At 51.1% G+C, this 26,904-nt stretch overlaps 1 protein-coding gene across 8 annotated transcripts in view; it reads left to right on the plus strand.

Annotated features, from left to right (window-relative positions):
* Window positions 1–26,904, plus strand: part of UNC13A (unc-13 homolog A) — a 61,740-nt gene that overhangs the window by 13,475 nt on the left and 21,361 nt on the right. For 7 of the 8 annotated variants that reach the window (XM_073220151.1, XM_073220152.1, XM_073220145.1 and 4 more), the window contains 22 exons: window positions 193–266; window positions 1,103–1,157; window positions 3,100–3,135; window positions 5,644–5,851; window positions 11,375–11,899; window positions 12,386–12,494; window positions 14,169–14,215; window positions 16,014–16,092; window positions 16,726–16,797; window positions 17,097–17,316; window positions 17,944–18,171; window positions 18,476–18,617; window positions 18,732–18,901; window positions 19,482–19,597; window positions 20,529–20,692; window positions 21,087–21,237; window positions 21,610–21,678; window positions 21,995–22,084; window positions 23,127–23,261; window positions 24,816–24,949; window positions 26,014–26,099; window positions 26,294–26,420. In XM_073220151.1, coding sequence (XP_073076252.1) covers window positions 193–266; window positions 1,103–1,157; window positions 3,100–3,135; window positions 5,644–5,851; window positions 11,375–11,899; window positions 12,386–12,494; window positions 14,169–14,215; window positions 16,014–16,092; window positions 16,726–16,797; window positions 17,097–17,316; window positions 17,944–18,171; window positions 18,476–18,617; window positions 18,732–18,901; window positions 19,482–19,597; window positions 20,529–20,692; window positions 21,087–21,237; window positions 21,610–21,678; window positions 21,995–22,084; window positions 23,127–23,261; window positions 24,816–24,949; window positions 26,014–26,099; window positions 26,294–26,420 — 3,037 coding nt within the window. The remainder of the gene's footprint in view (window positions 1–192; window positions 267–1,102; window positions 1,158–3,099; window positions 3,136–5,643; window positions 5,852–11,374; window positions 11,900–12,385; window positions 12,495–14,168; window positions 14,216–16,013; window positions 16,093–16,725; window positions 16,798–17,096; window positions 17,317–17,943; window positions 18,172–18,475; window positions 18,618–18,731; window positions 18,902–19,481; window positions 19,598–20,528; window positions 20,693–21,086; window positions 21,238–21,609; window positions 21,679–21,994; window positions 22,085–23,126; window positions 23,262–24,815; window positions 24,950–26,013; window positions 26,100–26,293; window positions 26,421–26,904) is intronic. The other variant, XM_073220147.1, reaches the window with a different exon arrangement.

Genomic DNA, 26,904 nt, shown 5'->3' on the forward strand with positions numbered 1-26,904 from the left:
CATCCCCTCTCCCATCCTCCATTCATTCCTAAGGCAGCTCTGGGGCAGCAGGATTGGGGGTGCCACCCCATCCTCTCTCTTCCTCTCCCTCCACCTGCTTGAGACCAGCCCTGTAGGACTGCAGGATGCACTGGATGAAAGCTGAGAGGCAGGGAGGGGTTTCCAGGCTCACAGCGAGGGCTTTGCTTCCAGACATTCCTGAGGAGGAGGCGCGCTACTGGGCCAAGAAGCTGGAGCAGCTGAATGCCATGCGGGACCAGGATGAGGTGCGTTTTGGGATGGGAGGCTCTTTTCTTTTTGTGTCTGTCTCTCTGTGTCTCCCCATGTCCTCTCCTCTCTATCTCTGTGTCTCTCTCTGCTTGTCTTTCCCTGTGTCTGTGTCTTCAACTCTTTGTAACCCAACTAAAGCAGCCGCCCATGTGGTCCAGTCCCAAAGCAATGATGGCATCAAGGAACGTACAGCCCACCAACAATGTACGGATGCCAAGTGACTCACGGCAAACACCCCCAAGGAGATATGGGGGCACTGCAGCAGTCCGGACGTGTTCCTTCTGCCCCACACCTCTCAGCTTCTTGAGCCACTCTCTCAGACATTCTTGACACAGACCTCCGCCCCCGCCAGGCCTCACCCCTGTACATCTGTTCTTCCATGCAGCCCCTTCTTGGCTCTGCAGCTGCACAGTCAATACCCAGTGCGACCCCTGAAGACAGTCTTCAGAAAGTGAGGGCAGGAAAGAAATAGCTGACAAGACTACAACTCTCTTTACTGGGAGGTGGAAGGCCAAGGGGCAACATTCACATGTTTGTAATTTTTGTCCAATCTCATCATCTTTATTCATCTCCCTGCCTCAGTTTCCCCCTCTCCTCCTTTCTCTGATCTGTATCTCTTTCTTTTTTCTATCTCTGTTTCTCACTGTCTCTCTGTGTGTGTCTCTCTCCCTCCCTCCCTCTCTGTCTCTGTGTATACTTACATCTTTCTCCTGCAGAGGGAGAGAATTTGGGAGGCAGTGGGGCTCAGGATGAAGCAGAACTGAGGACCGTCCTGGCTCCCTGGCATCTAGTCCTTCCTGTGATGAACTCTCTCTCTTTCCCTCTCTCTCAGTACTCCTTCCAAGATGAACAAGACAAGCCTCTCCCTGTCCCCAGCAACCAGTGTTGTAAGTACCTCTTGATTCCTCCCTGGGCATCAACTGAAATTCTCACCCCTCTCCAACCCGTGACTGTCCCGTGTAATGGGGTCACTCTCCTCCAGAGAGGCAAGTCCTAAGAGTGTACAGTATCCACTCACGGTGTAGTGGAAAGACAAGATTTGAAGCTTGGGCTTGAGTCCTTCCTTGCAGTGTGACCACAGGCATGCAGTGTGACCTCAGGCACACAGTGTTCCCCTCTGATCTTTAGAAGCCCTCTCTTTGAAATGGGGCATCTGACAGCCTCCGAATCTAAGGGCTGTTGGAAGGACCCAGGTCACCTAAAGTCTCGAAAAAGACTTTGCAGATTCTTCAATTCCTTGGATCACATCCTGGATTGGAATCCATAACTCACTCAACAAACTCTCATGGGGACAGTGCAGACCCCCTCCCCCAGGCAGCCTGCAGTCAGATGGTGTAGACAGACAATCCTGCCAACACATGTACAACAGCTCATGTACAATGGACAAAGGCTGTTTCATTGGCCCATTTTCTTAGATAAAGAAACTGAGGCCTGAGAGGGGAAGCGACTTATCCAAGGTCACATATCTAGTGGGAGGCAGAGCCAGGATTTGAACTCAGGTGTGAGAGACCCCAAGTTTGCTTCTTTTTCTGCTGCACTGCATCTATTAATGATGTTGAGGACCTTGTTTGTGTGCCTACTGCCCCACCCCACCACCTTCAAGGCTGAAGTCTTCGAGAGTGTTTATCCTCCTTAGTCCTGTGGACACGCAGATGTACCCAGACCAGGTCTCCATGGGCCGATGAGACGTTTCTCACCTACAGGTGCCCTCTGAGTCCTCTGGAGTGGGGATGAACTGATGGATCATGTAGTCTGAGGGCAGCACCCCTACACATGATGCTTTACCTTCACCCCACCCTTCAACCTCTCTCCTCTTCCATCCCCCTGCCTCCTCTCCCACAGTCTCTCCTGTATCCATTGTCCACACCCCCCCCATATGCCCAGGATGGTGGTGATGGTCCCTGCCGGGAGACGGCCTCTGGGACTGCAGTCAGGGGACCCCATTCCTACGCTAACTTGGAGTACGACATTAAGAAAGTATCTCCACTTTCCTGCCTGGGGATAGGTCATAACCGCCCTGAAGAAATAACAAATCCCCTCCCTGATGAATGGGGTCACTAAAGCATTGTAGAGGGGGGCAGGGCCAGGCAAGGTGGAGGCAGGAGCAAGTGACAAAGAGCACCCAAGCAGGTGGACGGAGCTTGAAGGGTGGGTTGGATCTGGGAAGGGTATTGTATCCACTCATGGTGCATTTACCTCCAAGTTTTCTTGGGAATGTGTTGTCCCACCCCCACCCCCTGCATTTTATGGAGAAGTCAGAGGGGTCATGATTCTGGCTCATGGCATATCCGTGAGATGCCAGGGAGGCTGGGCATAGTGGTTGTGGGAAGATGTGATTTCTCGCTTGTCCTGATACTCAGAGGCTTTGTGACTTGAGGCTACTCACTCTACCTCTCTGAGCCCTGTTGTCTTTGCGTGTGAAATACACAGAATGATAGAAACTCACCTAACAGGGCTGTTTCAAAGTTTAAGATTTCCAGGTCGGTGTTTCTTTACTTATCTGTGAGTTAAGATAGGGAAGTAGGGGGCACTGACTCCAGACTTCAGAACTGGAAAACCCTGGACCCCTGTGCCCCTTTTATTACCCCCTGGCTGAGCCTGCGGCCTCACTGAAAAACAGGATATCCCACCTTCCTCCCAAGGTGGTGGTTGCAGGCCGTGATAAATGTCAGTGGTTAAAGTGATACTCAGGGAAGAGACTCCGGGCAGGAGGGGTCCGGGGTCCTGGGTTCGGAGGAGGAGATGGGGAGAATGAGGATGGGAGAGCCCCTCTCCCCATACCCCACCTCTGCTGCTCCCTTTTATTATCTCTGCCCCTTCTCTTTGTAGGCAACTGGAATTATTTTGGCTGGGGTGAACAGCAGAGTAAGTACTCAGCTTGGTGTTCTGGGAGGCCACAGGGAGGCGGGCGCCTTGGTGACCTTGAGGCCCCTGCCTCGCTGCTCAGGGAGGCAGGGACCCTGTGGCCGACACAGTGGGTCCGGAGGACTGACAAGACCCCTTCTGTGCCCTCCTGCCTGCAACCATTAATGTCCATCTTGAGAATCCTGCTCTGCTGGTGGGGACTGGGCGCCGCCATTGGGGTGGGGGAATCCAGCTGGGAGAAGTGGGCATTCAGGCCGGAGACCTGCCTGGCTCCAGCCGGGCACTATGACCCCCCCCCACCATTCTCCATGTATAACCTCATCTCCTCTCCTGTGACTCTTCCTCTGTGTCTCCCCATCTTCCTCCTCCACCTGGAAATGGGCCCCAAGGTCACCCAGCTGGGTGGGGAGGGGAGAGGGTCTCAGAACAGCTGGGCAGGGGCCCCCTGGCAGGTATCACTCCAGAGACCTCAGCTCCCAAAGCCCACCCCCTGCTCCAACTTGTCCCCAGGGGAAGGAGACAGGCCGCCTGCCCTAACTGGATGCCCATTTTTCCTCCTGAGGAATCGTTCCCTTTCCCTGTGTCTTGTCCCTCCCAGAGAAATTCAGTTTTCTAATCTAAGCACGAGTCTTTCTTTCTACTCTACCAGCTGGGGGCTCCTCCACCCTTCCCCACATCCTGATGGAAAGGTTGTACGTACTCCACCTACCTTCCAGGACCAGGGAAACTATTTCCAAAAATACTTTGATCCAAAATAATTTGTCAAAAATGAGTAGATCACAAACCAATTTAGCCAAAATGGGCATTTGACAGACAAGAAGGCTTGCCACAAACACAGTCAAAAACAAAGATGTTTTGTATTAAAACCATTTTGGTAAAAGCTGATAATTGGGTCAAGAACTGCAGAGACTTTTGGGTCAAAAGCAGACGATTTTGTCAAAACAAAGGTGGCTGAAAATGCCATATCCAGAAGCAGGCAATTTGGTCAAAAAACTATTTGGAAAGAAGCAGAGTCCTGGGGAAAGCAAAGAGAATGCAGTAGAAAGCTATGTGTCCCTCAAAAACAGACAATCTGTCAGAAAAAATAATTTGGTAAACATGTACACAGCTTCATGCAATTCGGTCAGGAATATCTTGGCCCCGTCAAGGGCAGTTTGGTGGAGGGAAGGCCAATTTGGCTAAAGACTGTTATCCCAGATAATTGCATAGAAAACAAGCTGGTCAGAAGGGCGGTTTGGTGACATTGACAAATTGCCCAGAGTTTTGTGGGGGATGGTCTGTGGTGTAGATTCTCTCACTTCTGGCCTCAGCCTGCAGCGCCTCAGATGGTAGCCGTGGATGACAGGGACAGGATGAGAAGCTTGTAGGTCATTGTGGCCCAAATCCAGTGAGAAACTGGGAAGCCAGAGTTACTTTGGGAAGGACAGCTTTGCTGACTGAAAATGAATTTAAGGTTTTTCTAAAGGCAAAATAACTTAGAGAATGAATCCAAGTAGCTTCCTACATGAAGTATAAATTTAAGTTTTTAACAGTTTGCCACATTTTGTGAAAAATAGACTAATTTCTTTGATGAATATATAGAAACAGACACCATTAGCTGGAAAATAATTAGAAGTTTAAAATAACAAAGCAAGAAAAATATACAAACATTTGGGAAATGAGCAAAAATACTTAAGGGCATAAAAAGGTGCAAGCTAGCCCCTTGGTATTTAAAATCACCTAGTAAATTGATATGATCACCAAAAGATAGCATTTGTTTTCAACCCAAGTGTTCCTTTCTAAACAAATTCAGCCTCTCCCACCCCACTGCATTCTAATATCTTTTGGTGCCATTTTCTTTTTCCTAAGGAAAACCAGCCTAACTAAAACATCCTTTAATTCTTACTGAATGCTTGAAGTTTGGTAACCCCACCCTATTCCATTTTAGCAATGGATTCTGGGTGTGTGGTGGTCTTGCCAACCGAAGACTAACTTTCTGAGGGAGGTAGCGTCTTGTGAGAACCCCCTCTTTGCTCCTGTGAATGTGAGCTTCGATCCCCATCTTCAGATAACAAGAAATCCCTGAGGGATAAAGGGCATTTACACTCCACTTTATCCTCCTGATTTCCCTCCAGCTTCCCTTGGTGTGAGAAGCTCTCTGCCTGATGGAAATCATTTTGCTGTCAGAGGGCCTGGACTTCAGCAAACTCCATGCTTACACTTCAGCTGAAGGACCCCTTCCAATTTGTCCTGTCCTCTTCACATCGTAGGACCTGCCCTGGACCCCAGACTCTAGGCCCCTTTTGGCCCACATGAGACAAAGCAAGATTTTCGCTTCCCTTATTCTAAAGCGTATACTTCTTGGGACTTAACATGTCCCAAGAGCCTTCATTCATTCTGGTAGAGTCCTCTTCTTGGGATAGCAGCCAGTGACAGTACTCAACATATTAAGGCCGAGAAGACTGTTGGCCTCCACGTGTGCTCTCTCTCTCCCTCCCCCCTCACTCTCCCCTCACCTTTCTCTTCCAGACGATGACCCTGACAGTGCGGTGGATGACCGTGACAGCGACTATCGCAGTGAGACGAGCAACAGCATCCCGCCACCCTATTACACTACATCCCAGCCCAATGCCTCTGTCCACCAGTATTCTGTCCGCCCGCCACCCCTGGGTTCCCGGGAATCCTACAGCGACTCCATGCATAGTTATGAAGAGTTCTCTGAGCCAAGGGCCCTAAGGTAGCTGTCACGGAGTGGGGATCCGCGTGTGTGCGTGTGTCCAGCTGTGTCTCCTGCAGTGGGGAGGAGTAGGGGGCTGGAGGGATTTAGGGGTGGAGTAAATGGGGCTAGGAAAGCAGCATCCGCACTTACTCACAGGTAATAGGTAGAGGTCTTTACCCAAAATCTTGCAAGAAAGCTCCACAGCTTTCTGAAAGGGTATCTGTTTTGGCTGAACAGAGGGAAGTCAGCAGGTCCACGAAAGGTTCCCCTGAAATATGGGTGTACATCGAGACTCCCTTTAAAAGTCACTGGGCTCGTGTGCCCTGTCACTGGGGGTGGGGATGTGGTGGGTGGGGGAAGAGATGAGCATTAGTGGGGTGGGGAGGCATAGTCAGCTGGAAGATGGTCTCAGGCTGCTGTGGCCCAGCCCTCCCTGCGGCCCCTGGCCCTGTGTTCCTGGCGGGTGACCGTGGGCACAGTGAGTTGGGGGCTGACCCTGCTTGGTCCAGCTGCCATCACTGCTCCCTTGAAAGCGGGCTATCCCTAGGCCTGTCCAGGAGGTGGGCCTCTCACGGGTCATGCCAGTGCCCAGTGCAGGGACTGGTTCTTGAGCCTGTGAGGCTGACCCTTACACCTACCATCCTTCCTCCCTGCCCTGATCACCCCCCAGCCCCGGCTTCCAAACGCAGCAATGGCAAACATGACATTAAACAGGTTAAATATTTATAAAGCACTGAGAATGGTGCCTGAAAGTGGTATGTAGTGATGGTTAGCTAAACAATAACACAAATAATGGTGTTCGGAGCCAACTATGTGCCCAGCATTGGTCTAGCATCTTGCTTTCATCATCTCATTTTGTTCTCAGGGTGGGAATATTATTGGTCCCATTTGACAGAAGGGCAATCAAGGCACAGAGAAGTTAAGTCACTTACGTGAGGTCATGCAACTGGCAAGTCATCATAAGGACTAGCATTTATGGAGAACCTACTGGGTGCCAAGCAGCGGCCTGGTGTGATTTTTGGTCATTGGTCTTCTTCCAAACTGTTCCCCAGAGAATACATTTCCTCCGTTAGAGGGTGGAAGGAAATTTTGAGTACTTTGTACTCCCTTGATGTCGAACCTATACTTCTATTGATTGATATGACCCCCAAAAATCTCTTTAAGATAATAAGCTCAGTTTATACATACAGCAGGGCCTCCTATTACTGTGAGACTCTGATACACCAGAGCTGGAAGTTAACCCTGACCTTAGGTCCAGGACTAGACTAGGGTGGGGGGCAGGTGAAGTACCCTTGAAGTTGTCTCAAATGTAAAGCTTAAGAGGGTGCCAAGAAACTCAGTCATCAAGATAAGCAATATTGTGTTTTATTTTTTCATTGAAGTATAGCTGACCTACAATATATATGGTTTCAGGTGTACAGCAGTGTTTTGACAATTATATACATTACGAGATGCTCACCACAGTCAGTGTAGTTACCATCTGTCAACATACAGTTATTACAATACTATTGACTATATTCCCTGTGCTGTACTTTCATTCCCATGACTAATTTATTTGATAATTGCAAGTTTATACCTCTTTATCCTCTTCACCTATTTTTCCCAGCCCCCAGCCCCAATGGCAGCCACCAGTCTGTTCTCTGTGACTAAGGATGAATAACATTTTTAAACATCGAAATGAATGCCAAAAAATTCGTGAAGAAAAATTCATCATAATGTACCCTTATAAAAGTGAATTTCATTGTATGTAAATTATATTCTGGTAAAAATTTAAAAAATCTATGATAAGCAAAATATCAAAATTTTAAGTAAAGACAGGATCTGACCCTGCCCTTGCAGGAGCTGGCCTCACATATCTCATCCTGATCCTAGTCCTGCTGTATCTAGTCCATAAACAAGAAAAATAATGATGGTTAATTGAGCACTTACTATATAGTGCTAGGCATTCCAGTGGGTCCCAGCCAACTCACCCCTTACACCAATCTTACGAGGTGAAGATTCACCTCTTCATCTCCCCATAGTTTTGTAGATAAGAAAAATGAGGCACAGAGAGGTGAAGTGACTTTCTTAAAGTCACACAGCTAGTAAGTGGCTGAGCCAGGATTTGAACTCTGTCAAGTAAGACTCTGAGTCCATGGCCATAGTCACAATACCACACAGCCTCTCAGTGCTAATAAGAGCTCCTGGGAGCCTGTGAAGTTAGCCTGGCAAGGTCCTGCACTTGGACAAAGGTGATGTTCTGTCTGCATAATGAAGGGGTATCATCAGCTAAGGGAAGCATCCTGGTCTCTCTGCTCCCAGGAATCCGGTAGCTGACTCCTCGGAATCAATCTGTGTTACTCCACACTCAAAACTTCAGGGGCAAAGCCTGGTTACTAAACATAGCCACACAGGATCCTGAACTTAAGACCTTCTTCAACCCTTGATTAAGAGGTTAACTGTGCAAGCAAGCGTTTGCATCTTGCCTGAGATTTGGAGGCGCCCTCAGACTCAGAATCATTTTATTTCTGGTGCAGTTAGAAAACAAAGCTTCAAATGTCCATCTTTGTGTCCCTGAGGGAAACAGCTTTGAGAGCTGCTCTGTCAAACACCGTAGCCACATGTGGCTTTTAAAATTTCAGTTTCAATTAATTAAGGGAAGCACAATAAAATTTCAGTCCCTCTATTGTACTGGACACCTCTCAAGTGCTCAAGAGCCACGCATATGTGGCTGGTGGCTACTGTGCTGGGCTGTGCAGATGCAAAACATCTCCCTCTTTGCCAGAAGTTCTACTGGACAGTGGGTAGTGGGTTTGGGTAGCGTTTAATTTGAGGAAAACTTTTCAGCTTCCCACTCGATCTTTAGCACCAACAAATACAAATTTTTTGCAGGTAGTTGAGCAGGTTTTATTTTGACTTTTCCTTGGATAGTTTACAAATGGAATATTTTGGAAGGAACTTTTCCGAAGATTGAGCACCTAGCTTTACTTTTTAGGTCCAAGGAAACGAAACGACACACTCAAGGTGAAACATTTAGTGGCGTAGGTGAGAGGAGAAGTTCTTCATTCAGATCCTGTGTGCTTGAGTCCCCCTGTGCGTGGAGCTGAAAACAAACAGCTAGATCACTTTCTATTTGTATTTGCGACTTCCTTATTCAAAATACCTTCAGAAGCACTCCTGTGCTTCTAACAGCTTCTCCCACTATTTTTGCAACCGCTAGTTTGTAAAGTATCATCCATTTGCACGCTCTTGCTGGTTCAGATTTGAGGGGTTCCTGGAACCAAGTTTCAATGTGTTGGGAAGAGCTGAAACAAGATATTAAATATTAATAAAGTATTAACTCTCTTAGGAGGAGGAAGTCTTCTGTTGAAGACAAGAGCAGTAAGCTGACGATAGCATCATGTGCAGAGAAAGTCTGTCAGTTGTGCGCGTTCCTGGAATGGAAAGGGGAATAGGGAAAGACAAGCCCCCTCCCCTTGCACCATACTTAGGCCATGCAGGGTCGAGGGGAGACTTTTCAGAAGGGGAAGGGGATGCAAAGGCAGAAATGACCTGGGTTCCCCTGAGAGTGCCTCACGCTGCCCTCCCCAGCCACCCCAAGCATGCTGCCCAGTCCTGCATGATACAAGAGGCTGGGGAGACGGAGCTGGACCCAGATATTCTGTCCTGCAGGTCAGGGCTTAGCTAGGGGAGGGACAGGGCTAGGTGCCCTGGCCGTGAGGAAAGGCAGGGAGGACTTCTTGGAGGAAGGTGCCTGAGACTGGCCCATGACCGGTAAATGAGGTGTCCAAGGAGGGGAATTTCAGGCAGAGGAAACAGCTCAGTTAAAGGCTGGAGATGCACGGTGCCAGATCATACAGGAAGCCATACGGGTGGCCTATCTGGAGCACTCAGGAGCCAGGGGGAGGCGTCTGGGTAGGGCCAGAGCTGCGCTGGAGCCTCCTGGGTCTGAGCCTGGATGGGAGGAGGCTCGGCAACCACTGGGTCCTGCCCTCAGTTTGCGAAAAGGAAGCAAAACCCTGCCAGGGTCCATTTATGTGGTGCTTGAGGTCAAGCTGGATCTGTCCTGGCCTATGTTGGGGTCCCAGTCCCAGGCTGCCTTCCTCCCAAGAGGGACCCCAGAGTGTGCTGGGCTGGACTGGACTTCTGGGATATTCTGTGTATCCACCAGCAGAGGGAGCTGGGAGTCCTTTCCAGTCACAGAATGCCTGCTGATTGCAGGGAAGAACACTAAAAAGCAATAAACTGAACACATAACTAGCTAACAAGGGCCAGGGGGAGAAAATACCCATTTTGATTCTTGCAGCACTCCCCAGGAGCCCGCCAGGGAACGGGGTCCCAGTCACCGAGAGTGGCAGCAAGTATTTACAAGGAGTGATGTTTGTTGAGTGACCGAATGAATGGTTAGAAGGGAGATGAGTGGTGAGTCATATATCATGCTGCCTGCCCTTGGAGAGGGACAGGTAATTCTTCTTGGTCATATCAAGCAAGATCCAGGGTGCATATAAGGAGCATCTAATGGGAGCCTGACCTGGCCCAAAAGTGGGGGAGACTCACTCAAAGAAGTGACGTTTTAATGAGCACCAAAGGATTTTGGCAGATAAAGCAGTTGAGGAAGGGTGTTTCTGGTAGAGGGCACAGCAAATGCAGAGGCCCTGAGGTGGGAGGTTGCAGGAACAGGAGGAGGCCAATATGGCTGGATGGGGGAGAGAAGAGGTTGATGGAGGGAGATAAGGGTGGGGAGGCTGGAGGGTGTGGGCCACATGGGAGTGCAGAGCATGGGATGGATTTTATTTCAAGGGCTCTAGGGAGCCATAGTAGGGTCTGGAACAAGGAGGTATGTGAGTGCACTTACGATTCGAAGGAGCCCCTCTGTGACTTCACGGGGAGCAGGTACTAGAAGAGACAGAAGTGGACACTGGGGCAGCACCTAGTGGAGATGGCAGAGCTTGGACTAGGGTGCAGCCAGGGTGCCAGGAAGTGGATGCATTTCTCATACGTTTCTGAGGTAGAGCTGAGGGGACTCACTGCAGAGTCAGCTGTGAATGGAGGTTGAGGCAAGGAGTGGAGGCAGGGAGGCCTGAGTATCTGGAGAATGTAGGGAGCTCACTGGTGGGAGGCTGAGGCTGAGGTCTGGGCACCTTAGGAGTTGGGCGTGGCCATGTTCAGGTTTCAGGAATGCCAGGTCTTCAAGGGAGTTGTGGACCCACACTGGGGTCCCTAGCACCTGTGTGGGGCATTTGCAGCCCCTACAGTGTGTGGACAGGAGTGGTGCACAGTAGGACATCAATGATCATTAATGTCATTGATCTGGTTTATTGCCTATCCTATCCCAGCCCCCACTCAAGACCATAAATGCCAAGAGAACAGGGATTTTTGTCTTTTGTTATGTCTGTTTACCTGCTGCCTAGAGCAGGGCCTGATGCACAGTAGGTGCTCAACCGTTGCTCAGTCAATGACTGAGTAATGGAGCCCTGTGACTGGAGCTGGGGCAGGCTGGTGGGAGCAAGCAGACAGATGGATCTTGTACCCCCACCTCTAAGCCCCAGCCTGTCCCTGCAGCCCCACGGGCAGCAGCCACTACGCCTCCTCGGGGGAGCTGAGCCAGGGCAGCTCGCAGCTAAGTGACGACTTTGACCCGGATGAGCAGAGCCTGCAGGGCTCCGAGATGGAGGATGAGCGGGACCGGGACTCCTACCACTCCTGCCACAGTTCGGTCAGCTACCACAAGGACTCCCCACGCTGGGACCAGGATGAGGAGGAGCTGGATGAGGAGCTGGACGAGGACCTGGAGGACTTCCTGGAGGAGGAGGAGGAGGAGGAGCTGCCTGAGGAGGAGGAGGAGCTGGAGGAGGAGGAGGAGGTGCCTGATGACATAGGTAGCTACGCCCAGCGTGAAGAGCCCCGGGTGGCTGAGCCCGAGGCTTTCAAGCGGGTCAGCCTCCCTCCAGCTGCCCCTGAGAAAGAGGGGAAGCCTCCAGCTGCACCTGTCGAGGCTCCTGATGTGGCCCCAGAGCTGGCTGCACCTGACGAGGAGTCTGCGGCTGAACGGGCGTCTCAGCTGGGGGCCCCCAAGGCTGAGGAGAGGTAATGGGAGGGGCCCGAGGTGCTGTCACATGTGTCACGGGTGGAGGGTCAGTGGGGCCGCGAGGGGGTCAGGTGAACCTGGGGAATGGGAGGGAGGTCACTGCAGAGTCATAGGTCGATTGGAGCGGTCAGGACAGCTCTGGGAGGTCAGAGGAGGGTCCCAAAGGAGTCATGGGGGTTGCGGCACAGAGCATTTGCTGAGGCAGAGGTCTTGCTGGGGTTGGAGAGGCCTCAGAAGCATCGGAGTGACCCTGGGCAAATGGGATTATAAAAGGTCAGAAGGGCCATGAGAGCGGAAAAGGGAGCCTGGGACCCAAAGGTGTCAGAGAGGCGATGGACACATGGGCACGGGGAGGGGCACTGAGGCGGGCCAGAGGTGGCACAGGCGGGCCTCTGTGTCCCTGAAGGGCCAGAGAAGCCATGGAGGACCTGGCATCACTTGGAAAGCGGAGGGGCCTTGGAGCCTCATGATGCCCCTTGCCTCAGTTTCAGGCCTTGCGAGTCTGAGGAAGGTCAGGAGGGTCAGGACTCCCTGTCCAGGGCCAAGGCCAACTGGCTGCGAGCCTTCAACAGAGTGCGGCTGCAGCTGCAGGAGGTGAGTGGGAGCTCTGGCCAGCTCACAGCCAGCGTGGCCCTGCCTAATGCCCCACCCACACCCATACCCAGACTGGCAGGCCCACTTGCCCACCCCGCCCACACCACACCCATGAGCAGCTTGGTCACACCCACTCGTCCCGCACCATCCCTCTGCCTCTGCTCCACACATCCTGGTCCTTCCATGGCTCCACCCACGCCAGCCTAACCCTCACCACACTTGCCCTTGTCTGGCCCCAGCATTGGTGGCCCAGTGTCTGCCCAGTATGATCCCTCCCTGGTCCTACCTGTACAGTGGCCCCACCCATCCCCAGATAAGCTCTTCTCTGGCCTCACCCATGCCTACCTTTCCTCCCCCTAACCAAGGACCAGCCCAGCCTCCCCTACTTCAGCCTGGGATTTCTAAGTGGGAAAGGAGCGGTAAGCCGGCCCCTGGAGATCTAGGTCATGGCTAAAGCCATGTCAGGGTTCAAGTTCATAGATAGGCATAGAGGTTAGGGATAGGGATAGAGGACAGGGTTAGGGCAGCAGTCAGTGATCAGAGGTCAGGTTTAAAACTGGTGTTAGGGGAGGAGATCTGCTTGAGATCACACTGGGTGTCAGTGTCAGGCTTGGGGAAAGGTGTGAGGTGGAAGAATTAGCATTAGGGTCAGGGTGACTGTTCTGATGGGAAGCAGGTTTGAGGCCACTCCTTTATTTCTTTAGTCATTCAACACATTCTGGGCTGGGTACAAAGCATTGTTCTTATCTAGGGTGACCTTCCAAACCAGGGTAAAGCTAGCAAAAGGAGATCCTAACCAGACACCCAAAGTCTTACCATCAAATATCAGAGCCATAGAAATTTTTTTTTTTTTACTAAGCAGGACATTCACATGGTTCTAAATGCAAAAGGGAGAAAAGATGTACAATGTAAAGTCTATTGAGTAGCTATCACTAAGTCAGCAAATTAAATGAAAAAACAGCAGCAACCCTTGTAATGAAACCAGTGATATGACAAGAAAAATAAACACAGGCAGGCTCTCTGAGTTTCATAGATGGGGCATAAAACTAATCCAAGACAATCACGAAAACTCCCTGGAAGAGGTGACAGTAAGAAGACATACCCAAAATATTTCAACAATATTTCAGAAGAGTGCTGGATCCTCCCTTCACCATGTCACCCATGCTAACACTTTACCTGCAAGGTGGGGCAGAGGTAGGGAGTACTGACTCTACGTCTATGCTGAGACCTGGGTGTTGAATGGAGGCCAGTTGTATGCAGCAGGTGGAGGGCATACAAATAGGTGGCCCAGCTCAGTCAAAGACCCTGGGGCCCAAGATCAGATGAGCAGGTGAGGCTGTGAGGAGTTTAGAGAACGACAGAACCTTGAGTGTTTGAACCAGCCCCTGAGAATCCTACAGAGCAGGAGCTCTTGTTGGAGATGGCGCTAGTGCGTTCTCAGGTGTGACAGATGAGGAGATCGTGTTCCACTGAGATTGGGGGCAGAGAGGAGTGCCTCTCTTCCCATTTTACAGATGGACAAACTGAGACCCAGGGAAAGCCAGTGAGCTCCTGAAGGACACTCAGTGAAGATTGGTGCTCAGGCCTCCTAACTCCCATACCGAAAGGGAGACACAGTGGGTGCTCCTCAGGGAGGGCGGCCACACTCACCGTATCTGTCTGTCTGTCCCACAGGCCCGAGGAGAAGGAGAGATGTCCAAATCCCTATGGTTCAAAGGCAGGTGAGTAAAGAGCTGTGGGGTAGAAGGAAGTTTTGACCCCAGAGCTGGAGCTGCTTGACATCACAGCCTCGGCCTCCTGAGGGGCAGGGAGGAGTCCTGTTAGGCAGGCAGATTGAGCAAGGGTGAAATAATGTGGCCACTGTCATAAGGTGGCACCACGGGCAGGGTCCAAAGATAGCAACATTTTGAATCCTCACAGCAAATCCATGGGGGACCTGTACCCCTATTTCACAGATGGGGGAAACTGAGTCCAAAGAGGTGCTGTGCCCCAGCCATTCACATAGGTCAAGACCACTTCTCCCTAGAAAGAAATGTAAGCTAAAGGAGAAGCCCATTTCTTAACCATTCATCTACAAGCCTAGAGTGACTTTTTTTGCTTTCATTCTGCTTTTATTTTATTTGTTCTTTAATCTGCTTTTAAATCTCTCTGATTATTGCTGCGGCTGCTGGCTCTTTCATTAATGATAGTAGTTTGGTCTTACATGGGGCATTTGGTCATCTCTAACTTCTCAAGTTATTGATTTTCAGGGTTTTTTTCCTCTAGCATTTGATTGGTAAGGTTAGAAGATGCAAAAGATACCTTTAAAGGGCACTAAATGTTTTAAAATAGCAGCAGGAGAGTAACCCCCTTCCCTTGTATGTCCTTTGCAGACAGAGGCAGGGAGCCAGGAGCTGTGGTTCCCAGATACGCAGGTGTCCTGGGTGAGGAGCCTGGGACAGGGCCTGAGACAGGGTTTCCTGTGCACGTGACTTATGGAGGACGCACCCTCAGGGAAAACCCTGCCTCTGAGGCAGGCAGGGAAGCAGCTGAACAGAGATGTAGTTTAGGAGTTGCCAGGCCCCTGCCTGATCCTGCACAGTGTGCTGGAGCATGAATTGTGCCCAGGGCTTGTCCAGAGTCATTGGCTGCCAGGCATCTCATTGGTCAATGGGAATCTTCCAGAAAGGACCCACACCTGAACCTTTTCTGGGATGAGTGTACCTCTCAGTTAAGTGAATTTGGATGGGCCACTGTGGCATCTGCCATCACGCTCATTCGATTCCAAGCGGCAATAGCACAAATAGTTTTCTATCAATTCCCTCCTTCCTATCTGGCTTTGAAATCACTCCTTCCAGAATCAGTTTTCAATATACACATCTATCTCCAACTTCGAGCATAAAGGTTCGTTAATATTTCAGGATGTTATTTTGATCTGCCTTAATAAAAACTTCCATTAAATGTGGGCAACTGTGTCGTCTCCCCATTTCCCAGACAGAAAGTTGAGGCCCAGTGTCTTCGTTCTGTAGGGAGGCTATAAAAACTACCACAAATGGAAGCTTAAAACAACAGAAATCCATTCTCTCACTGTTCTAGAGGCCAGAGTTCCAAAGTCAAGGTATTGGCAGGGCTACACTCCCTGTGACCCCTGTAGAGGGGAATCCTTCCTTGTCTTTCTAGCTTCTGGTAGTTGCCAGCAATCCTTGGTATTCCTTGGCTTGTACATGTGTCACTCTAATCTCTGCCTCTGTTGTCACATTGCTGTCTCTCTTTTTATAAAGGCGTCCATCACATTGGAGTAAGGTCCCACCCCTCTCCCGTATGACATCATCTTGACTCATTATATCCACGGGGACCCTATTTCCAAATAAGGCCACATTTTGAGGTACTGGGGGCTACCACTTCAGTGTATCTTTCTGGGGGACACAGCTCAACCCTGAATACTCAGTGAAATCAAGGGTCCTGCCCAGGCCTCAGGTGATGGCTGGTGGAGGAAGAGGGAAACATGGCTCCTTGACATCCTGTGTGTATATCTCGCAGCCCCGGAGGTGGTCTCATCATCATTGACAGCATGCCAGACATCCGCAAGAGGAAGCCTATCCCACTTGTGAGCGACCTGGTGAGCGCCTGCGCCCTCCCCTCCCCTAACAGAGCAGGCCTGCTGTAGCAGTGCACAACCTGTACAACTGCAGACCTGGGACTGGCGGGCGGCAAGGCATTCCTTGGGGGCTAACGTGATCTGGTTTCCATCCTGTGTGCTGCATGGACACTTCAGGCCATGGTGAGTGATGGTGACCTGGGCCCCCTGAGCCCCACCAGCCTCCCCCTGGGATTTCCCAACCAGCCCCCAACCCCTGGGGTCTGGGCAGGACACTGCCATGTCCTACGGTTCATGAGTGGGAAAGGAGCAGGAGACCCTACCTTGGTTCACGGTGTGGCTGGTGGTTCTGTGCTGTGGCTGGTGACCATGTGCAAATGCAGCTCCTGCGTCTGACCCATGGTGGGGGTGGAGGGATGGGCGAGTCAGGGGTGTGGGCTGCTCACTTTCCAGCGTCCCTTCTAACCCTGAGCCTCTGTGACCTCCCAATTCTTTGCTGGTTCTGCTTCTGCTGTGACCTGTTTCCCGTTGGTGGCTGTGGCTGTAATCCGTGGCTCTGTGCCTGAAACCATGGCTGTGGACTTTGCCCACGGTGACAACTCCGTGGGTGTCAATCGCCCCCCATGACTTCCTCGGTGACTTCCCTGTCGTCAGTCCTTGGTCCAGTCCAGAAAAGCGGGCATCACTTCGGCGTTGGCTTCCAGCACTTTGAACAATGAGGAGCTGGTGCGTGGGGCAACGCCTCGTACCCAGATCGCGGAGTAGGCCGGGCCGGGCTGGGGTTTCTGGGCAAGAGCAGGAGGGTGTGGCGGGGACAGGCGTTCCTTGCTCTGCAGAGTGGGATAGCGTGGTATCCTGCAAACATGAACGTGACCTGCGCACGGGAGCCGTGGCTTCCAGCAGCGTGGGGGCGGGGAAGGGACTGGGGTTTTACACGCCCGGTGGGGCGGGGGTGAGGCGGGGGCAGGACAGTATCCCCAGGTTAGGGCCTTGCGCCCCATGCTCCACCTCCTCCCTCCCCACAGAAAAACCACGTTTACAAGAAGACCCTGCAGGCCTTAATCTACCCTATCTCATGTACTACTCCGCACAACTTTGAGGTGTGGACGGCCACCACGCCCACCTACTGCTATGAATGCGAGGGGCTGCTGTGGGGCATCGCGCGGCAGGGCATGCGCTGCACCGAGTGCGGCGTCAAGTGCCATGAGAAGTGCCAGGACCTGCTCAACGCCGACTGCCTGCAGCGTGAGCCTGGGGCCGGAGCTCCGCGGAGGTGGGGTGGAGGGCGGGGCTAGAAGAGGAGCAGGGCCGCAGAGGTGGGCGGGGCATGAGCGAGTCCGCCCCTCTGGGCAGGGTAGGGGCGGGGTGGGGACGGGTCAGGGCAATGTGGCGGGACTCCCGGGGGAACTTTTGGGGGCTAGAGGAGGGGCAAGAAGATGTAACGGCTGGGGGGGCAGGGCTAGCGACAAGCTAAATGCAAAGTGGGGTCTTACTGAGAGGCAGCGTTTCCCCTTGAGAAAAAAATGGGTTCGATTAGGTCGGCTCGGAGATGGCAGGGCGCTTAGAGTTGGGGGGAGAAAGGGCAGAGGAAGAAAGGGGTCTTGGAGGAGGGAAGGGATTCAGAGGGAGGGAACTCGTGTGGATTGGAGGGTGGGCTGGAGGGACTCAAATACGGAGTGGGTTTGACGGTGAACGGCCTGCGGGCAGGGGCACTCAGCACTAGGACGCTCTAGAGCTTTGGGGGGATACGCCTGAACCCCCAAGGCTTAAAGTGTCTGTGGCCGCAGTCGAGGAGGACACTGTGGACTGGGAGTTGGGGTGCTCACTCCGGAGGGCGCGCGCTCTAGACAGTGAGCGCTGCGTGTCCCCCAGGGGCGGCCGAGAAGAGCTCCAAACACGGGGCGGAGGACCGGACGCAGAACATCATCATGGTGCTCAAGGACCGCATGAAGATCCGGGAGCGCAACAAGCCCGAGATCTTCGAGCTCATCCAGGAGATCTTCGCGGTGACCAAGACGGCGCACACGCAGCAGATGAAGGCGGTCAAGCAGAGCGTGCTGGACGGCACGTCCAAGTGGTCGGCCAAGATCAGCATCACCGGTGAGTCCGCAGGGGACCGGGGCGGCCACAGGGTCCCTGCTCAGGCCCCTCCCTCCCATGGCCCTTCCCCTGACCCTGGGGCTCCTGCCTGGACTGCAGAGGCTGAGGGCTCTATGGGTGTAAACTTTCTAGCAAGGCAGGGCATGCCCTGTGCATAACCCCACAGGCTCCTGCAGCCAGAAGGAAGTCCTCAGGCCACATTACAGGGATCCCCCTCAGGCAGCCTGGAGCCAGAGGCAGGGACTGTTCTCGGCGTGCCCCCATCCTTGTGCCCATGTTTATGTTTGTCCTGTGTGTCCTCCAGTGGTCTGTGCCCAGGGCTTGCAGGCCAAGGACAAGACAGGATCCAGTGACCCCTACGTCACTGTCCAGGTCGGGAAGACCAAGAAACGAACGAAAACCATCTATGGGAACCTGAACCCCGTGTGGGAAGAGAACTTCCACTTGTAAGTGCCTGGCTGACCCCGTGTGGAGCTGTCCACAGGGGAGCCCAGGGGGCTCCAAGACCAGCCTGTGCTGGCCACCTGACCCCAGCTCCCACCACCCCCTCCTCCCCTCAGTGAATGTCACAATTCCTCGGATCGAATCAAGGTGCGGGTCTGGGATGAAGACGATGACATAAAATCCCGAGTGAAGCAGCGGTTCAAGAGGGAATCTGACGACTTCCTGGGGCAGACAATCATTGAGGTGCGGACGCTCAGCGGAGAGATGGACGTGTGGTACAACCTGGGTGAGCAGGGATGAGGCTGTGTGGGAGGACAGGGAGGGAGCCGGCCAAGGTGGGGAGGAGTGACAGTGTCAGGAGGAGTTGGTCTAGAAGCCCAGGCTGACTGGGGAGGCAGGGTTTCTGAGCAGAGCCCAGGAAACTTCTTGGTCTGGTTGAAACTTCTTGGAGGAAATCCCAGTCTGAGGGCCGAGGCAGGAAGCAAGACCTAGGGATTTGAGACCGAGGAGAGAGGCACAGAACCCAGGGGCCCTAAGGACGTGGGTAGATTCTGGGGATCTTGATTTGATAGGGGAGGCAGTCTGGGCTAGAAGCAGGGCCTAGGGATCCTAGTCTAAAGATGGAGGTGCAGACCCAGGAATTGAATTAAGCAAAGAAGCAAGGTCTGGAATCCTCGTTTGAAGGGAGAGACAGCACCTACGGAATTCTAGTCCAAGAGGAAAGGCACAAGCCTGGAGAGCCATTGAGGAGGGAGACACCCAGGCCTTAACTTCAGGGAGTCTGGGAGGGCTATAGTCATGCATACACTAACATACCCCAGGCCTGCATGGGGCAGTTCTGACAGCCATCCCTTTCTGCCCTGCAGACAAGAGGACTGACAAATCTGCTGTGTCAGGCGCCATCCGGCTACACATCAGTGTGGAGATCAAAGGCGAGGAGAAGGTGGCCCCCTACCATGTCCAGTACACCTGTCTGCATGAGGTGAGGCCCTGCTCTACCCAGCCTTCAAAGCTCACGTGATCTCCCACATTGCCTCCACTTGCCATTCCTGCCTGCCCGGCTCCTTCCTCTTTCTGGTCACACCATCCACACTCCCTTGGGCCTCTGAAATTGTCCCCTGTGCCATTCTTTCTAGCTGGAAAACTCCTCCCCATCCGTCAAAGCCCAGCTTCAGGGATCCCTCCTCTGGGAAGCCCTCCCTGATCCACTGGCTGACTCCCATTACCTAGCTCCAGGTCTTCCATCTGTCCCAGCCCTGAACACTCAGAGTTGGTCTGTTTGTGTCTGGGTCAGTCTTTTCCAGCTGCCTGAAAGCTCGTGGAGAGAACTCAGTTTGTCCTATGAATAAAAATGACTGAAGGTGAATAAGTGAAGAGAGGATAAAAAGATGGATGGATGAGTGGATGGCTGTGTAGTTGAACTGTTGGAAGTATAGATGAGTAGATGGTTGAGTTGTTGGATGGACAGATTAAGGTATGGTTATTTGTATAGATATACAGCCGAATTATTAGACGGGAAGAGCAGGAGATGGGTGAATTTGGGGATAGTTGAATGGATGGGTGGGTGAGTGAGTGGATGTATGGACAAGCAGACAGATGAATGTGTGGATAGATGGGTGGGTGGACAGATGATGGAAGGACAGATGGATAGGTGGGTGGATGGATGGGTGGGTGGGTGGTTGGCTCGTTGGCTTCTTACTAATTATATGGTTGAATTATTATAAGAAAAGATAAGTGGAGAGGTGACTTTGGGTAGTTGGATGGATGGGTGGATGGTGGATGGATGAAAAAGTAGGTGAGTGAATTAATGAAGAGACAGATTGATAGATGATGCAAGCTACCCCAGACCTAGAATCTCTGACCCCTTATGCCTCCTTGCACTCTCCATGACCCCTTCCTCTACGTCATGGCAGAACCTGTTCCACTTCGTGACAGACGTGCAAAACAATGGGGTCGTGAAGATTCCAGACGCCAAGGGTGATGATGCCTGGAAGGTGTACTATGATGAGACAGCCCAGGAGATCGTGGATGAGTTTGCCATGCGCTATGGTGTCGAGTCCATTTACCAAGCCATGACGTGAGCCTGCAGGCTGGGGTGGACATGAGGGCAAGGTGCAGGAACCTCGGGGGTGGGTGGGTGACCAAGTGGACACTGGCAGATCCAGGGGTGGAAGGGGATCTTGGGGGTAGTCCGAGAGGAAGTGGGTTTGGTAGGCGTTGTGAATCCCCTGGTGGTTAAGAACGTGCTGTATCTGGGAGCTGGAGTAACGAGCATGAGAGCCACACTTAGAGGCAGAGACAGGGCAGCCCAGAGAGGAGGCAGAGAGAAGCTTGGAGACAGAATCCGGCAGAGAGAACAGGTTGAAGGTCAGAGAGAGCCGCTCCCAGATGCTGTCTTGGAGACATTCTGTGGAGGTGTGGCCTGTCCCGGCTGGATGCCAGGCCCAGTGCCTCCCACTCCCTCCCACCAGCCACTTTGCCTGCCTCTCCTCCAAGTACATGTGCCCGGGGGTGCCCGCCGTCATGAGCACCCTGCTCGCCAACATCAACGCCTACTACGCACACACCACCGCCTCCACCAACGTGTCCGCCTCCGACCGCTTCGCTGCCTCCAACTTTGGGGTCAGTGCCAGGGGCAGGGGCTGCGGGTGAGGGCAACCCCACCCTGGGCGACTCCACGGTCCCCAGTCTGGACCTGACTTGCTGCGTGACTTTGCACCCGTTATTTGCTCTGAGCCTCAGTTTACCCCTCTGTAGAATGGAAACAGATATGAGCACTTAGTTCAAAGGTGGATGGGGTGCACTTATAATGTATAGTTATATACACTATATATATTTATATATGCTATATATATTCACATATACATAACTCATATAGTTACATATGTGTGAGTATATAGTCATCACTCAGCCAGTATGGCAGCCATCTTTAGCTGTTACACTTGACTTCAAAGTCCCACTTTCATCCATCCTCCTCTTCCTCTGCCTCCTCAGAAAGAGCGCTTTGTCAAGCTCCTGGACCAGCTGCATAACTCCCTGCGGATCGACCTCTCCATGTACCGGGTGAGGAGGGTGTGCGTGAGGACCTGCTTGCCCCCAAGCACGCATGCACCTGGAGGAGCTGGCTCCCTGCTGGGCACACGGGGTGACCCAGTGCAACCTGTGGAAAGCATTCCTCTGACGCACACACACGTGTGTGGGCAGCAGCTGCCCAGTGTGACTGGTGCACCCATGCAAACACCCCAGTTGCTTCACGGTGTTCTCATTGACCTCCACACCCACCTCCTAAACCTGGGGATCTTTGTGTCTCCCCTAAAACACTCTCTTCCATCCCATCTTATTCTTCTTTCATAACCACCTCTCTTCTCCGTTCCAACAGAATAACTTTCCAGCCAGCAGCCCAGAGAGACTCCAGGACCTCAAATCCACTGTGGACCTTCTCACCAGCATCACCTTCTTTCGGATGAAGGTATGTGTGTTGGGGTGTTTTTTTATAGAACAACAGTGGTATTACACACAGCAGGAATAGTAGGATAATTTCATTTGGGTTCCTGGACCTGATTTCCAATGTGTGTGGGTGGGAGGGAATCTTCCTTACACACAACACCTTCAAGCAATTCTCAAACATCAGCAGAATTCCATGAACGCAACTCAAAACAGCACAATTCCCAGGTGAAGGGCTCTAGCCTACAAGACTCCCTTCCACAAGACTGCCCTCCACCTCCCACTCCAGACCCTGGTCTCAAGCCCCAGGCTGTTCCCTGGGCTTCTGACCTACCAGACTGGAGGTTCCCATGATCTCCCCCCTTAGGTCCGATTAATTTGCGTAGAACTCAGATACTTAGATTTAACAGTTTAATAAAGGATACGAGTTAACAGCCAGATGAAGAGATAGGAAGGGCGAGGTCCCAAATAAAGGAACTTCTATCCTTGTGGAGCTTGGGGCCTGGCTCAGTGGCGAGTGGAGGTGCTCTGCACCCCCACGCATAGGAGCTCTCTGTCACAGGGGGGCAGGGGCCAGGAGAGCGGTAAGCTCTTCTCAGGGGTTTTGTGAGGGCTTCATTGCACAGTCACGATTGAGTAAATTATTGCCATTGGCTGACTCAGCCTCCAGCCCCTGCCCTTGGGTGGGGGGAGATTAAAAAGTCTCTCATTAACAGGACAAGCCACCCTGTTCACTTTTAAGACTGCAATTGTTTTCAGGAACTGTGGATGAAGACCAAATATTCCTGCGAGATATATATTTGGTCATGTGAATGATCAAATATCTATTTCTTATGACTCATATTGCAGTATGGAAGGGGACCCAGGCCCATAGCTCTCCAAGGAAGATTCTCCAGGACTCTTAGCTCCTCAACAAGTAACATTTCTCCTGAAGAAAAGTGCCCTTTCTCAGTGACTCTGCTTGCATACTGATACAACATTTCCTTAAATCAAGAACCACTTGTAGCCACTTCCTGGGCACCTCTCGTCCCAGCTGTACCTGCCCATGCCTGTCTCCCACCCTGCAGGTCCAAGAACTCCAGAGCCCACCCCGAGCCAGCCAGGTAGTGAAGGACTGCGTGAAAGCCTGCCTCAACTCTACTTATGAGTACATCTTCAACAACTGTCATGAACTCTACAGTCGGGAGTACCAGACAGACCCGGTGAGGGCCCCAGATGAGGATATCACCCTGACCCTGGCCAAGTCTCAGATATGCCTCTTCCCAAGTGATTTAACTGTTCTGAGCCTTAGTATCTCCCCTTGTAAAATGGGGTCGTAAAACCACATCTCAGGATGGAGGAGAAGATTTAATGAGATACAAGCTTTAGAAAAAATAGAGTTTAGTGCTTAGCCCCAGAGACACTAAAGATGCTAATAAATTCAGTGTTTTAGTTCAAGGAGTTGAGTTTGGTGTAATATGGTGTGCCTGGAATAGAATCCCTCTTCAATAAATGTTGAGTAGAATTGAATTTCCTGAGTAGAGTTCAGTTTTGCTCATTTCAACTCCATTTGTTTGAGATGTTTAAGCACATGTTTATCTACACATAGAATGCCCCAGGATTATGAATAAGGTTTCAAGGAGCTTATACTCTATTAGGAAATAAAGATGTATAAATTGAAAATACACAACCCAGGGTGATTAGTACTGGGATGAAGGAATCACGAGAGGCTGTGGGAGCTGGGGTGGCTCCTACCTCAGCTTGGGCTTCTGATAGGAGATAACATATAAGTCAAAGTCAGTTTGACTTGATTTCATGCTTTTCATTTATATTCAGTGGACTTAAATTGAAATCAAGCTGCTCTTAACTGAATTTTGTTGAAGTGGATTAAATATTGTTGAGTTTAGTTCAACTATAATCAGTTTAGTTTCATTTATTTTATTTGGTTGATTTAAAATTGCTCTTGGCTAATTAGTGAGGAAAACTGAGTTGTACTGAGTTGAGTTGAAGTGTGAAAAAATTCACTTCCATTCAGTTGACGTGTGTTGAAGTTGTTCTTGACTGGGTTGAATTGTCTTGAGTTACGATGAGCTGGGTTGCTGGGTTAGGTACAGTTGAGTTCAGTTGAGCTGGGCTGAGTTAGGCTCATTTCAGCTGAGTTTAGCTACATTCATTTCCATGGATTAATTAAAGTTGGACTGAGATGGCCTGAGTATGTTTGGTTGAGTTGAGTAGATAGAGTTGTATTGGGTTGACTTTGTTGAGATGAGTTAGATTAAATTGAGTTCAAGTCAATTTATTTCCATTATTTTAAGGATAATGTTGATCTTGGACAAGTTGATCAGGTTCAATCTAATTAAGTTTGCTTGAGTTTAACTCAATCCAGTTAAGTTTCATTCCAGTCCATTCAGTATAATTGGCCCAAGTTCAGTTCCACTGAGTTAACTCTTGAGAACTTCCATTTGTCAAGCTAAGTGGACCTGACTGGCATTTATTTCAGTTCTGTTAAGTTTTGTGGGCTTGAGTTTGTTCAACTGAATTCAGTCCCATTCAGTTTTATGAGTTGAGTTGATTAAGCTTCATTGAACTGCATGAACACGAGCTCTGTTTGGGCCCACTTACATGAGTTCAGTTCCTGTTCTCACAGCCCTCCCACCTGAACCACACACATGTTAATAGGACCCCTTCCTCACCAACCTCCTGCTCCTCAATAACGAACTGATTGAGGCACCCACCCATGGACGCTTTATGGCCAACGTCTCCACTGCCCCTTCCAGGCCAAGAAGGGGGAAGTTCCCCCAGAGGAACAGGGCCCCAGCATCAAAAATCTCGACTTCTGGTCCAAGCTGATCACTCTCATAGTGTCCATCATTGAGGAAGACAAGAATTCCTACACTCCCTGCCTCAACCAGTGAGTTGTGTGTCTGTATAGTTAATTATCTAGAGGTCGTCATGTGCACAATTTTTTGTCTTGTATGCAAAGGCAATCATGTCTAAGTACACATTAAGTGATATATGTGGAGGCATCTGTGGATGTGGTTATGCCTGACTAAAATATAGCATAATTTGCAAGCATAAACATAAAATTGTGTATATATACACAATCATTGGTGTAATAAGACATGTATTGTGTACATGTTGATTTGTGTGAAAACCATGTGTACACGTGTACATAATTTTGTATGTGTGTGGGCTCATAAATAACAGTAGTGTTGCTTAAGTATTTACTATGTGCTAGATACTCTCCTATGTTTTTTTTTAAATGGCATTATATCTTACATGTGTGGATATAATTTTGTGCATAGTTGAGGCATAAGATTTTTTTGTTATTTTTTTTAGGCATAAGAGTTTAATAGTATATATGTGCACAATTGTGGAATGGACTTCAATATACGATATTGTGTATTATGTAATTGTGTGTGAATATGTGCATAGTTTTGGTCTGTGAGCTTATATGTCTGTAGAATTCTCATCTGTGTTAGCTGAACGAACTGTTTTTTTTTTTTTCTCTCCTGAGGTGAGTTCTAGAGGGGCCTCTAATCCTGGGGTGGCAACGTTTCTTGGTTACTTAGATATGGAGTTAAATCAAGGATTTTGGATGGATGACCCAAAGGGTGGATGGATGAGTGGGTGGACAGAGGTGGATGGATGGACGGAGAGATGAATGAATGGATGGGTAGATGGGTGGATAGACAGATGGGTGGGTGAATGGATGGGTAGAAAGATGGGCAAGTGGATGAATGAATGGATGGAGGGATGGCAACACTGGGTGGATGGAGGCTCAGCGAGAAGTAGGGCCTCAGTGCCCCGTCACTCAGCAAGTCTGTGAGTCTGTGAGGAAGCTAGAATCAGCATCCCTCTGCCTGTCGCACAGGGATCCCACTGGAATTCCCTGGCCTGGGAAAGCCAAAGCAGCCAGTGCCATCTGGCTTCGATCTGCCAAGGTTTCATATTCCCATGGTTCATACTCTCCAGGTTTCCCCAGGAGCTGAATGTGGGTAAAATCAGCGCCGAAGTGATGTGGAACCTGTTTGCCCAGGACATGAAGTATGCCATGGAGGGTGAGTTCCCCCACCCCCATGTCTTCCAGCCTGTCTGCATCAGGCAGCTGCGCCTCCGTGTTCCCGCCAAGGCTGTGATTGCCCTGGACCCTCATGCCTGAGGCTGGACACCAGTGATGGCCAGAGGGGGAACTGCCAAGACAGAGGGTGACAGGCCCTCTTGGCTGAGCCGCTCCCATACTGCCCCCTGCCAGAGCATGACAAGCATCGCTTGTGTAAGAGCGCCGACTACATGAACCTCCACTTCAAAGTCAAGTGGCTCTACAACGAGTATGTGGCAGAGCTTCCCGCTTTCAAGGACCGCGTGCCTGAGTACCCAGCGTAAGCCCCCTGCCTGAAGCCCAAGCCAAAACTGCAGTGCTGACAGCTAGACTGAGGCTCAGAGAGAAGGGTGACCTACTCAGAGTTCCCTGGGATCCAGGGCACAGTGGGGATCGAACTTAGTGTTCTCCATTCTCAGCCCCTGGACTACAGACTTGTACAGCTCAGATGGCTAATAACTGTTAAGTATCAGGAACCTCACTGAGCAGGCCCACCTGCCTTTTCTCATTTGATCCTTTTGACAGTTCTCCGAGACAGGAGCATTACAATTCCCATTTTGTGGATGAGGAAATGGGAAGTTACATGCTAAAGGATTTGCCCCAGGTGACATCTGATAAGTGATGGGAGGCAGGACTTGAACTCTCGGTGTCCGACTTGCAGGCTGTGTTGGAGAGCAGGGCGGTGGCCACCATGTACTGAGGCCTTCCTGCTTGCTGTGTCCCTCACTGCTCACAGAAGCACTGTGGGATAGGTAGTCCTCTGT

This window comes from Manis javanica, chromosome 13 (genome assembly GCF_040802235.1).
Source record: "Manis javanica isolate MJ-LG chromosome 13, MJ_LKY, whole genome shotgun sequence".
Taxonomy (NCBI): Eukaryota; Metazoa; Chordata; class Mammalia; order Pholidota; family Manidae; genus Manis; species Manis javanica.